Source organism: Leishmania infantum, chromosome 18, assembly GCF_000002875.2.
Source record: "Leishmania infantum JPCM5 genome chromosome 18".
NCBI lineage: Eukaryota > Euglenozoa > Kinetoplastea > Trypanosomatida > Trypanosomatidae > Leishmania > Leishmania infantum.
In genome coordinates this window covers 574,546-588,013 of record NC_009402.2, presented here as the reverse complement: position 1 = coordinate 588,013, position 13,468 = coordinate 574,546, and the positions used below count along the sequence as shown (strand labels likewise).

The 13,468-nt window shown below is 57.1% G+C and overlaps 2 protein-coding genes across 2 annotated transcripts; both read right to left on the bottom strand.

Moving 5' to 3' along the window:
- Nucleotides 1-2,330: 2,330 nt before the first annotated feature.
- Nucleotides 2,331-4,799, bottom strand: LINJ_18_1350 (putative heat shock protein; the record flags this gene model as incomplete). Its single annotated transcript, XM_003392358.1, has 1 exon — nucleotides 2,331-4,799. One exon carries the CDS (start codon nucleotides 4,797-4,799, stop codon nucleotides 2,331-2,333), a length of 2,469 nt encoding a protein of 822 aa, XP_003392406.1.
- Nucleotides 4,800-6,118: 1,319 nt separating this feature from the next.
- Nucleotides 6,119-9,004, bottom strand: LINJ_18_1340 (conserved hypothetical protein; the record flags this gene model as incomplete). The annotated part of the gene is made up of 1 exon (XM_001464911.1): nucleotides 6,119-9,004. The coding sequence occupies one exon, from the start codon at nucleotides 9,002-9,004 to the stop codon at nucleotides 6,119-6,121; it is 2,886 nt and encodes a 961-aa protein (XP_001464948.1).
- Between the last annotated feature and the right edge of the window lie 4,464 nt (nucleotides 9,005-13,468).

Genomic DNA, 13,468 nt, shown 5'->3' with positions numbered 1-13,468 from the left:
CATCGTATTGGCTCACCCTTCTGCGTGGCACGATCTATGCTGTTATCCCTCTTCGTTTTTTTTTGCTTCTTCCGTGCTCTCTTCTCTCGTACGCATGTATGTGCATGTGTATGTGTGTTGGGTGTGTTGGGTGTGTTGGGTGCGTTCATCAGCGTGGCTCTTGAAGAGTGCCGCAGCCAGCGCCATCTCTATCAGTCCCCCTTCCCACACACACACACTACTCCCCAACGTCACCACACACCTTATCGACTCCGTTGGCCTCGCTTCCATTCGCGTCCTCTAGGCTGAAGATCAGCTTTGGAAAGCATGCCGAAAATGCAAACCATGTAGCGGAGCCTTGGAGATGCGGATACAGATGCATGCCGACGCACATACACACGCACATGCATTCCACCAATAACGAAAAACGGGGTACAAACTCGCGCCTTGTCATCACCACTCAGAGGTTCGAAAGAAAAAAAAAGAGAGGAGAGAGAAAGGCGGGGCGAAATAACACGGAGCGTCTCACTGACCAAACGGAACACAAAAACCCACACAGCCATTTCGCTGGATATCGTTGCGTGTGTGCGTGCGTGTGGGTGGGTGGGTGTGGGTGAGTATCTGTGTATATGCTTATGTTTTGTCTCTCTGTGTGTGTGTGTGTGTGTGTGTCGCTTTCTCTCGTTAATTCTATATCGATCTCCATCTATAGATAGATAGATAGACATGTGTTATGAGATCCTTTTTTCTCCTTGCCTTTGTGTCTGATAAATGGGGGGGGGGGGGGCAGAAAACATCGTCTCTTTTTCTTCTGGACAACAAACAAGGCGAGGGCAGAGAGCGGCGCTTCAGAGGAGACACTGAGTGGAGTCATCATCATCCGCGTCGTACGCGGGCACAGGCATGTGTCTGTTCCCCACCCCCCACCCCACCCCCCATTTATCAAACACACACACACGCACACAAAAAAAAAAGGGCGGGCAGGCAGAACAAAAAAAAAAGAGACCAACAGAAGATATCAAAGAGGGGAGCACATGACACTTTAGAGCCAACCCGAAAAACGTGTGTGTGTGTGTGTGTGTGTGACAGAGAGATCATCTCGCAAGAGAAAAAGAGGGCGCACACGCACGCGCACACACCAGCAACGGGAGTGGGGGGGGGGGGCAAACAAAGAGGGGTGCCTCCCAAGAAGGTGAGAGAGCAAACGGAAAGGAGAAAGGCGTGTAGCATCGAATACGCGAGCGTGTGCCGCCTCTCCCAGCAGAGACGAGAAACACACACGGGAGCGAGTGAGGGGGACGCGGTGCCTGTTCCATGGAGAGTGACCGCGAGACGCGCGGCGGTGCAGAGTTGACATGGGGAAAGGGGGTGTACATGCACACACGCAAGCACACATAGAGATGCATTATTGCGCACGCACCAAACTAGTGCCTCACTGACGTAATCCGGTAACCGCGTCCTGCGCGCAAGCGCGCATGTGTAAAGCTCGAGTACGCATTCGCGCATAACCAAGCATAAAAAGAATTATAAGAGTGCTCAATAGGGAGGGGTGGGGGGCACAAGAATCGGCTCCCACGCGCGTCCGCATTAAGCAGCTCTCTCCCATTCCTCCACACCCACGCACGCTCGTCCAAACTAAATTGCAAGGAGAACAACGCCCACGATAACAGCCCCGATAACCCGCTCCCGCCCACGGCTCCCCTCCTCATGCGTCACGGGCTCGTCTTCCCTTCTTCGCACCGTCACACCCCACCCCCACCGCCTCCACACACACACACATAGCAGCAGCAGCACATATCGAAGAGCGGCGGAAGAGAGGGTGGGGGATGGGTGGAGGTATAGAAACAGAAAGCATCTGCACAATCAGAAGGAAGCTAAAAAAGGAGGGGGCAACATGAGAAAAGGGAAGGAAAAAGACGAACGGACAGCCGCTAAGGTGTTTGATAAAGACGGGGCAGGGCTCGAATACACCAAGACACGCGCACACACACACAGACACGCACGCACACGCACACGCACACGACACGAAATAATAATAGAAAGAGAAGCGGCAATACGAGAAAACAAAAAAAACACAAAGGAGAAAGAAAGAGAACCCCAAGAATACGGCGAGTGAATGCATGTGCGTGTCCGAGCGGGGAAAGATTTCGCGTGTGCTCGCATGCGTGCCGCCGTGATAGAAAAACGGCAGAGGGATGTCAAGGAGAGGAGGGAAAGGATGAGGCGGGCAGAGGACAACGTGCGTAGTGAAGTGCGACGGGCATGCGCACCCACGCAGGCGGCACCCCTGCCATCACACATCTGGCCTTCCACCCTCCCTCCCCTGTCGACACCACCCCCCCCCTTATCGCTTAATCGAGCTCCGGTGCGTTCGTCGGCGCAGGCACTTCATCAGAAGCCTGATGTTGGGGCTCGGCCTCCGCACCCGCCGCCGCCTCAGCTGCCAGATCCTCCTCAGCATTCTCCGGCTCCTTGCTCTCCTTTGGCTTCGGCGGGGCCGGCTTCGACATGACTTTGTTGATGCCATGCTCCACCTCCGACGCCTTCTTCTCGAGGTCCGCTTTCGACAGCGTCGTGTCCTGCGTCTTGGGAGCCGCCAGCATCGCCGCAACCTGTTGGTCCACCCACGCCTTCGCCTGCTCGGCCGTGGCCGCAGCCTCTTTCAGCTCCTCCTCGGTGATGTGCTCCTTCTTACCAATGAAGTCGAGCGCCTTCTGTTTGGCAGCCATAATGCGAGTGTGGATACCCTTCGCCGCGAACTCGACCTCCTCGCGCGTGCGAAGGCGGTTGTACGCGGCGTCGCCGATGGCACGCAGCGTCTGTACGCGGCGCTCGTACTCCTCGAATGTGGAAAACTCGCCGTCTTCGTAGAGCCACTGCTCATCCTCATCGCACTGGCGCACAAAGTTGGCGGCCGCATCCGGCGCGGCGTACTCGATCAGCATACCACCCGACGAGAGACGAGGGCGAAAGTCGAGAATGTAGCTTTCGAGCTCGTTCTTCTTTATGCGCGTGCGAACGATGCGGGAGTCGCGCTCGTACATTTCCGCCTCGGCCTTGCGGAAAAGCAGCACAGACTCGCCGCTGTGTCCAAGGATCTCCACGTTTGGCTTCACTGACACGACAATCGCAGCCTCCTTCGTCTTCTTGACCGGCTTGGACGGCTTGGGCGGCTCGGCCAGCGCCTCCTCGTTCTCCTTCCCCGGGCCCTCGCCGTTCGCGGCGGCAGGGGTAGCGTCCGGCGCCTCCTCGACCTCGTACACGTCGATCGCCTCTGCCTTCTCCAACTCCACCACACCATCTGGCTGGATGCAGATACGGACGCGCATCTCGTTCACCGTACCCTTCGCCTTCGAAGGCAAGCCCATCTCCCACTCACCAATGATGTAGTTGCACGGCTGCACAATCTCCTTAACCCCCTCGTTTTCGTAATCGTAGAAGGCATAGATCTTCGGCGCACTCGAGCACGGGAAGCGCACGTCCAGCTTCTTCGGGTAGCTGTCTGCCGCCCCCAGCAGCTTCACGACCTTGTTCACCTGCGGCAGGAAAGGCACGGAGCTGGGGGAGCGTGGGTTCTCGGCGTGGTAGCCCAGCAAAATCGGGTACGTTGGCAGCTCCGATACCTTGAACTCGCGCACCTGGAACTTCGGCGAGAGCATGGCCGCCACAATCGCGCACCCGCGTGCCGTAGACTCAGACGCGTTCAAAGTGAAGCTGGGCCCGCGGCCCAGCACCTCCTCCACCAGCCTCTTCATCATCGGAATACGGCAGCCACCGCCGATCATCTCAATGGAGTGGAAGTCATCGCGGCTGACGCCCGCCTCGGCAAAGCCGCGCTCGATCACGGACTTGATGGAGTGGAGAACATCCTGGCAGAGCGACTCCATGGTGGCACGCTCGAAGACTGGAATGCTGACGTCGATGTCCATCAAGTTCTCGACGTTCAGCGGCGCCGATTGGTTCGCAGACAGGAGGTATTTGAGCCGCTCGCACGCCTGCAGCAGGCGCAAGCGAGCGCGCTTGTTCTGCGAGACGTCGACATTGTAGCGGGACTTCACTTCATTCAGCATGTGCTCGTAGAGCAGGTAGTCGCAGTCACGAGTGCCAGTGTTACGGTCGAAGGTGCGGGCGAGGATTTTGCAGTTGCCGCGCCAGAACTTGCACACGGAGAAAACCGTGGCGCCATATCCGATGTCGAGAATGCCGACCACCTGCCCCTCCTCCATCGTCTCCTTCAGCGAGGCGCCGCGGAAAATGCCGTAGTCCACCGCTGACGCAGTTGTCTCGTTGATGAGGGACATGCAGTGCAGTCCCGCCACCTCAGCCGCCTGGTACATGAGGCGGCGCTGCTCCGCGGTGTAGTAGCACGGCACGGTAATCACGAAGTCGCGCACGTCTGCCTTCACGCGTGGGTCCGTCGTGGCAGCCTCGTTGACGTAGCTGCGCAGCCGCTGCAGCATCATGGCCAGCACCTGCTCCGGGTAGAAGTGCTTCTCCTCGCCGCAGTAGTTGACGCTAAACATAAGCCGTCCACATTTGTCGCCAATGATGTTGCACGTCAGGAACTTGAGTTCCCGAGAGAGCTGGGGGTCGTCCATGCGCATGCCGATGAAGCGCTTGAGGAAAAAGACGGTGTTCTGAGCATTGCGGACGTAGCGGTCCAGCCCCTGCTCACCGATAAACCGCTCATCGTCGAGGAAAGAAACAATGGTGGTCGTCTCGCGCTTGCTGACCTCGTTTGTCACGATGTCCACCCCGCCGTAGCGGGTGATGGCCACCGTGGAGTTGACGTTGCCGAAATCGACGCCGAACACAGACATGACACTGATGCTTCTGGTCGCTGTTGGTTTACGTCTTTTTTTTGCCGTGTCGTTGTGCTGTCTGCGCTCTGTGCTTGGTTCCGTGCGGCGTAAGGAGAGACGGGACGGGTGGAGAAGAGGTATGATACCTGCTGCTGGAACTAGTATCGAGATCTTTAAGTGAAGGTTGTGAAGAGACGGGCTATAGTGGTTGTGGGGTGTGCGTGACTACTAACCCAGGCAGGTGACGGTTCAGACGCAGGCCGGCAAGTGTGGCGGGAAAGCAAACGCCAGCAAGCACACACATGAGTAGAGTGCCATATACAAAAAAAAAGATGAAGAGAGAAGAGAAAGGGGGGAGTAGGGTGGAAGAGGGACGCATCTGAGCGCGCACTTGCGCATGTGTGCTCTACTTTCCCGCCTTGATCTTCTTGCGCGCAGTTCCCTGATGAAAGATTGGGGAAAGGGAGGCGCCAATGACAGGCGAGCCTATGCTTCACCACAGCAGCAGAAGTAGAGCAAATGGAGGGAGAGTACACGCCAGAGAAGCGGCGCGCACGCATACACACATCGGTGAAGACCATCATATCCGCGCACGTATGAGGGGCAGCGAGGGAGGCGCAGCAGTAGGCGCTTGCACGTGCGCTCCCTTTCTTTCTCCCTCTCTCTCGAGCACCTCATGCAAGGGCGGACAGCGGATGTGTCATTTCCTTCTTGACACCGCCGCTCTCAGCCGGTGCGTGTGCCCGTTGTTGCTGCTTGTGTCTTTTCTGTCACTCAGAGAGGGAGGCAGACAGAGAGCAGCCGCACGATGGCCTTTGGCGCTGTTTTCTGGTTGTTGGTGCATGTGAGCGTGGGTGCTTGTGTGGGAGTGTCGAGTATGCGGCGTAGAGCCACAAAGGCAGAAAAAAAAGGCAGGCGTCAAGCCACAATGTACCTTGCCGTCGCCATACAAGGATACCTTGGCCAGCAGCAGCAGCAGCAGCAGCAGCGCCGGCAGAGAAGCATTCTACCACCATCACCACCCCTCTCCTCCTCCGCTGCTGCTGCTGCTGCTGCTGCTGCTCGTGCCACGGGTGCTCACACACAGCCTCTTCTCGCTTTTCCTCTTCTAGTCTAACAATCACTCGTACGGAGCAAAAGACGACCAGGCACAGGTACAGGCACAGAGGCGGGCGCCACATCGGTGCACCAGCCCCTCGCCCGCCCCTCGCATCCTCAGCAAGCGCGAGCGCACCTCCATGCGGGGCATCCCGGCCGCCTCAATGCCTTACAATCACACTACAATGATGTACACGCATTTTGCCCCTTCTCTCTGTCGTCCTCTCTCTCTCTCGCAATCAATGCCACGGGCGAAACGGTGAGGACGCGGAGGGCCGGCCACCGGCACCGTCCGACTCTGCGCCGGCCCCGCCGGCGTTATCGGAATGACCGCTGGCATTCGTGAGCGTGTGGACAGGGCTGCGATGCTGTATCGACTGGGGCGTGCTAGACGGCGATGCCGCCGCAGACAGCTGGGCGGCGGCGCGACGAGGAGCGGGTGCTGGGGGAGCAGGAACAGCTGAGGAAGACGCCGGTGGCACACCAGTGGCCGCTATTGCACTCTTACTAGTAGTAGTGCAGCGTCCGGTCGGATTGGTGTTGCGAAAGACGTGATACCGTGCGCTATTCTCTTTGGCTGAGGACACTTGGCCACCAATGCGCTGCGCCGCAGCGCTGGCCTCCCGACACACCCGCTCAAAGTCGTCCTCGCGCCGCGCCTGCAGCTTCGCGTCTTCGAGAAAGGCATCGAGCTTTTTCGATAACTGATCCCGCTCGCGACGCAGCAGCTCAGTCTCCTCCTTCGCCTTTAGGGCGTCACGGCGAGCTGCTTCAGCAGCCTGGCGTAGCTCCGGCAGCTCCCGTAGACGTCGCTGAAGATCCTCCATCTGTCTGTGCCACTGCGCATCGCCAACAGCGCGCTGCTTGAGCGCCTTCACCTCCTCGCGCAGCCCCGTGCACTCCTTCTGGATTAGCTGATATTGCTCGTGCAAGCGGATGTTCTCGCGCATCAGCTGCTCCTTGTCCTGCGTCTGACGATCCTCGGCCATGCGAGCTTTCTCCACCTCGGCGCAGCGGGAGCGCAGCGTCTTCACTTCCTCTTGTATCAAGGCCCGCGCCTTCTCAGCGGCCTTCCAGTCCGCGTGCAGAGTCGCATAGCGCCGCTCCTGACTCGACTTTTCGTTCGCCAGCGCCGTGGCCAGCTCCGCTTTTTCCTTATCGAGTACGTCACAGCGCCTCTGAAGCTCCTGCGCGAGAGTGCTGCCCTCGCCAGAAGCAGCGCGGAGCTGATCCGCCTCCACCTGGGCGCGCTGCCGCTGCTCCACCACCTCCTTGTATTGACCGCGCAGCCGCTCCAGTTCTTCCTGCATGTGCGTCAGATCTCTCTGAGCGGTGCGATGCTCGGCCAGGGTAGCACTCTCGCGCGCTGCCGTCTCCTCGCTCTCTCGCACCGCAGCCCGGGCTGCCTCCTCCGCCTCGCCTAGTTGGGCCCGCAACGATGCCAGCTCCTCCTCCATCACCGCCCGCACCCGCTGCAGGTCGTCGCGATGGCGTCCCATGGCCGCCGCCTGTTCGGCAGCAGTTTGCACCTTGTAGGCCTCGTATTCCTTACTCCGTGCCTGCAGATTGCGGTCCGCAACGTCCAGCTTCGCGGCCGTCTCCTCCAACCTGTGCTGCAGCGTTGTCGCTGTGTCATCTGCCACCTCGCAGTCGTGCTCGAGCTCACGTACGCGGGCATCGTACTCGTCCTGCATCGTCCGCTGTGTCGCCTTCATCTCCGCTACCACAGCCTCAGCGCGCAGCCGCTCCTCGCGCAAGGTGTTGTGAAGTTCTTCTATCTGCGACGCGGCATCGCGCAGTGCGGCGTCTGCCTCGGCCAGAGCACTTGTCTTCCGGCTGCTCACCTGCTCATGCTGCGTGCACTGTCGCTCCAGCTCTTCCAGCTGCCGCTGCATAGAGCCGTTGGCCTCCAAGAGCTCCGTCATCTCCGCCTCGTGCGCGCGTGCCAGCACCGTCTGGGACTCGACCAGCTGCTGCGCCTTGCCAAGCCGCTCCGTCATCGTCTCCAGCTGCCGCTGCACGTAGGCGTGCTCCTCCATCGGCACCGACCCACCCTGTGTGGAACGCAGCTTCATCTCAGACAAGACAACAGCGTGCTCGTTCTGCAGCAGCGTGAGCTGCTGCCAGAGGTCCTTGTTCTCGGACATGACCGCCAGCAGGAACTCGTGTGTCTCACGCTCGACACCGTCGCGGTAGTCCGTCCATTGCTTGTCCACATCGTCGAGAGCTGCCTCGGCACGCTTTAGTCGAGCGTCGACATCCGTGGCAGCCGAAAGCACGGAGCTGCGCGCCACGAAGAAGTTTGTCTGCGACTCTTCGCTAGACGCTGCCAAGGACTCCAGCGACGTCAGCAGCCGATCGACGAGGGCCTGATGGGTATCGTGCATCTCGGTCTGTATTCGGCGCACCTCGACAGTGGGAATGAAGTGGGACCGGTCTTCCAGTCGCAGCTGCACCTCCTTCGGGTCCAGCCCCTTGCTTGCCTCGAGCTGCTGGAGGCGGCGCTGCAGGCGCTCCTGGGCCCACTCCGCCTCCCGCAGCGCCAGCCGCTGCTCTTCCCGCTCCTTCTGCACCTGATGGCGCTGGTTACGCTCCTTGACCAGGTGCTCCTCCAAAGTCTTGACGTCGCTCTCGGTAGAGGTCAGCTTCTCCACTGTTGTGCTGTAGCGGTGAGTGAGAGACGTGTACGCGGCCTTCTGCTCATTGAGCTGCTGGCGCGTGTCGACAAGGCGGGCGTTGGTCTCCTGCAGCTCTGCCTTGAGTCGCTCCGTCTCGCGATGCACCTGCTGCACCTGCTGTTGCAGGAGTCTTCGCTGGAAATCTAGACTGGCCTCGCTAACGTAGGGCTGGCCGGCCGCCCCGAGCGACGTCGAGAGGGTCTGGGTCGGCGGCGGCGGCAGCGCTGCCGCTGCCAAGGGATCTGCGTAACCGTCATGGGCACCACAGTGCTGCGACGCCTGCAGGTGTAAGCCTCCCATAGCAGCTCCCTGGCGAGACGGGCTGCCGCGCTGCGTTTGCGTGGTCGCCGAGCCGCCATTCACGGAAGATCGATCGGCAGGAGAACCGAGCAAACTCGGATCAGCATCCTGCAAGGGTATTATGAAGGCGTCTTTCCCAGGCATCATATGCGGCGCGTGTTAAGGAGGCGTGTATGTGGATGTATGCGTGAATGTATGTAAGCGGTCTACTCTAGCGAATAGGCGCGCATGCGTGTCTTTGCGTCGGTGTTGACGAACACACCCATGCACATGCGCGAGTGCTTTCAGGCAACGATCAATTTGACCAAAACGATTTTGACCACTTGCCGGCGTGGTAAGGGCGAACAAATCGCTCAGCGGCGAGAGGAAGCACTGTTGAGGGACGCGATAGCGACGGGGCGCGTGCGGTCGCGGTCGGAGCAGCGCAGGCACACACGCGCACACCGCAGAAAGCGCGCCGGATGAAAAGAGGGAAAGGGCAAAAATGAGGGCGCTGGAGAGGGCGAGAGAATGTGCAGGTGATAACCGGCATGGAGCAGGAGACACGCATGAGCGAGTTACCGTTATGTCAAGCACCTCCACTATCTGTGTGCGTGTGTGCGTGTGGATTAACAAAGAAAAGAAGGGAACGAAAGAGAGCAGCAGAGGAGTCGCGTCGTGACGCTTGATTTTTTTGCATTCATTGCTTCGGATGCAGTAGTGCAGAGAGGGGAAAAGACACGCACGCAGAGTGGTTCTTCTTCCCTTCCTACGGCGTCGCTTGCTAACTCATCGCTCACGTCCACCACCATCACCACCTAAAGTGGCACCTGACCGAGACGAGATCCTCTTTTTGCAAAAAAAAAGAGACTGTTGCCCATTCCCTTCCTCCCCGTGTGTTCGTAGCCCGTTGCTGTCGTTGTTGTCATTGCTTTTGTCGTTCATTTTGGTTTCGGTGTCCAGTCTTAGGGAAAGAGCACATAGACACACACGCACATACACACACAAACGCAATATCGCGCATACGCCGATGCGCAGAACCACACACGCACACACAGACATATAGACAGATGTATATGCATATATATATATATACGCGCTCGTCCATGTTTGTGCGTCAGTGTTTGTCGTCCAGCAACCACGCGTGGGGCAGACGCCCGACTAGGCGACAGAGCAAGTCGAACACACGTACACAGAGAGACGAGCAATTAAAGGATTTGAAATGGAGATAGACCTCCGTAAAGCCACCTACGGGTACTATATGTATATGTGTGTATAGATATATAAATGCGTGTGTATGCATGTGTGTGTGTGCCCAGTGCCGGTGATACAAGTACACCGAGAGAGAGAGGGAGACGCACAACGCCGGACCAGACCACAGCTGCGGTGGTTGCACTAGACGGAGCGCTCCTGTAATGGTACTATAAAGGGCATGTATGGAGCAAAACAGAAAGAGAAACGTAGATGCATACGTATATGTGCGCGTGTGCACGCGCACGTAAAGGCGCAGCGCGCCAGCATACACAAAGACAAGCGGCCAGTGTGGGAAAACAAAAAACTCTACAATGACTCCCCTCACGCACTGTGTCAGGCAAAACCCGTGGGCACACACACGCACAAGCACCCAAAGCACGACGGGAAAAAGGGGAGAAGGCACACGCACTGGGAATGTATAATCGGGAAAAAAATTGTTGGTGTCAACCAAAGCAAGCGGAAGAGCGGAATGAGCGCAAGAGCACAAAAATGCCGAATAAGTTCAACCAAAAAGAAAGAAGCGGTCATCGCAAACGCCTGATGGTGCCGTTGCCTGCATCTCTCCGTTTTTTTTGTTTTTTTTTGTTTTTCGCAGTCTCTACCACACAGACACATACGCATGCATGCGCTGCTTGAAAAATCTAGACTCTTTTTGTTGCTGTTTGGCTTCCCAGACACTCATGCACAGGCAACTCTTACGCATCAACAAGTGTACGACGGTGGAAGAGTTAAGTTTCGCGTATCACGCGTGCGTGCCGTGTCAGTTGGGAAGGATTAAGATGAGCAGAGGTGTACACAGTGGCGCAACAGAGGGAGAGCAAAGAAGCAGGAAGGAGTGTAAGAGGAAAAGGCGGAAAGGAAAGGTATGCGTTACCGACAGGCGCCGGCCACTGTAATGGCATCAAGGCGGCACCCCAAGCCCATGATGTTGCAGAGCGTAGCTGAAAAAGAAAGGGGAGAGGCAGGTGGATGGACGAAAAACAAAGAATGTACAGTATGCCGTGTGCGACACCAGTCCTCTGTGACCTATTCCGTCGTAAGGCAAGGCGCATCACAGCCATCACCATAGCTGTCTCCCCTCACCACAGATCCTGTGTGCGCACACATGCATGCGCCACTGGAGCCACGAGCGCAAAATGACAAGAGTCGCCAAAGAAGGAAGAAAACGCCACTTTGTGTCGACAGTTCGCTTCCAGAAAGAGGAAGCGCCGAAAACTACGGGAGGGTAGTAAGCAGCGCTCACTCTGTGCCTTGCCCGTGTGCGTGCATGTGCACAACTGTCACGCCACTGATTTCGCCCCGCCGTCCTCCGCCCCCCTGACGCATACGCATGTGCCATCACGCACGCATTGGAATGCGGAGAGAAGGGAGAGCACCGGATGGGGTGGCAGGCAGCACAGAAAGACGCACGTACACGTGCAGTGAAGAACACGGATGGAGAGGGGCGGGTGGAAGCGGTGAATGCATGCGAAACAGATGTTTTCCATCGCCGACACCGACAGCAGCACATGGCAAAAAAGCGGGGAAGGAGAGAACTGAAAGACAAAAAGAAAAGGAAAAGCAGATCTGCTATCGGCACCAAGGGGTCGCAATACTCTCACGCATACGGGCACGTAAAACGAGCGACTGCATGCATGGCTCGCTTACTTGGTAACCCTTCGTTTTTCTTTGCGTTAAATTTGCGATACGGAGAAAGAAAAAAAATCGAGAGCGATAAAGGGACCGTAAGATGGGACGAAAGGAAAGCTACGCGTGCTGTGTGTGTGTGTGTGTGTGTGTCTGTGTCTGTGTGTGTGTGTGTGTGTGTGTGTGTGCGTGCGTGTGTGCGTGCGTGTGTGTGTGCGCGTGTGTGTGTCTAACATACCGAAGGCAAAGCAAGGACAGAGAGCACGAAAATGCTGCAAAAGGCAAGCTGAGAAGAGGCAAATTCAGAACAACAAAAAAAAAACAAAGAAGGAGGAGGGAGAGAGGAGGGATGCAGGTAGAACGCGTATGTGCGCGCGTGCCGCAAGATGTAGCAAAGAAGGATGAGCGAAAGGCAAAAAAAAAGAAGGAAGTACAGACTCTCGCTCTCTCCCGTCGTGGCACGGCGTGCACGTCCAACCATCGAAAAAAGAAAAACAGAAATAGAAGGCTGCACTCGGCACGGCACGTGCACCCGTATCCGCCCCCTCGCTCCTGTGTCGTCTTTTTCTCGTGTTTGGTCACTTATAGGGACGACTACGTCGTTCAGCGGGACGCGAAGAACACGACAAGATGAGGGCCACATGTCTATATACACACACATATATTAATGAAGCCAACGAAAAGGCGTTGAAGAAAGGCCGCGAGCAGAAAAGGGGGGAGGGTCAAGTGCCGAGAACATGCGAGGAGGCAGAAAGAAGGAAGCGAGCGGGGTTATCTCCGCAGATAGGGGAGAAGGGCAGCACGTGCATGAGACGAGAGAGAATCACGAAGCACCTCCTTTGCGTGCCGACGGCACGGCCACAACAGCAGCCATCACATCACAGCAGTACCACAGAGCTGAAGTAGAGTAGCGAAGTGGTGTCTGTGTGTGTGTGTGAAGTGAAAGTCGGATGGTCGGAGGCAAGGGGAACGAAGGAGAGAGGTGTTGTGCCCATTCAAGTGCGATACGCACACACACACACACGCAAGAGAAAAACAAAGAAGCTCTCGCAGCGATGGCGACGGCGATGACATGCGGAAACGCATCATGGAAAAGACCCCACACACACACACAAACACACACACGCCATCACCACCTTTAAAAAAGGGAAGAGTGAAGCACGACAGAGACTGAAGAGAGGGAGGAAGAGCTCTACTTTTCGTAGCATATCGAAGAGACGGAGAGAGAACGGAGACACACACGCGCATACACACAAAATGCAAGGAGGACGAAAGCAGAGAGCAAAAAAAAATGAAGATACGGCAGAGAAGAGGAACTGAACTGGTAGAGAAAACGCACACGCGCACACCGACAACACAAACATAAGTCATAAAAGAAAGGAGAAGGCGACGCGGGCGAAGCCAAGAGCGGGAAAAAAAAGAGCATGTTCAATATATTAACCAAACTAAACCATGACGAAACTAGCGAACAAAAAGTAGGAAGCGGCAGCGCCAGCAAAGGCCGCGCAAGGCCGCCAAAAAAGCAGAAGGCATGAAAAAAAAAACGCCTGAGCCCACCGCCTCAAACTCGCAGTGGAATCTGCTTTAGCCCCCAACAGAGATGTATGCATAGACTAACTGGTGCGCGATAGCCCCATTGGCACCCTCAGAGCCGGCCTCAGCATGGGCGTGCGGTTGACAACACAAGCAAAAGGAAAAGGAGGGGGAGAGCAGGGAGGACGATGAGCTTCACATGCACGTGTGTGTACATAC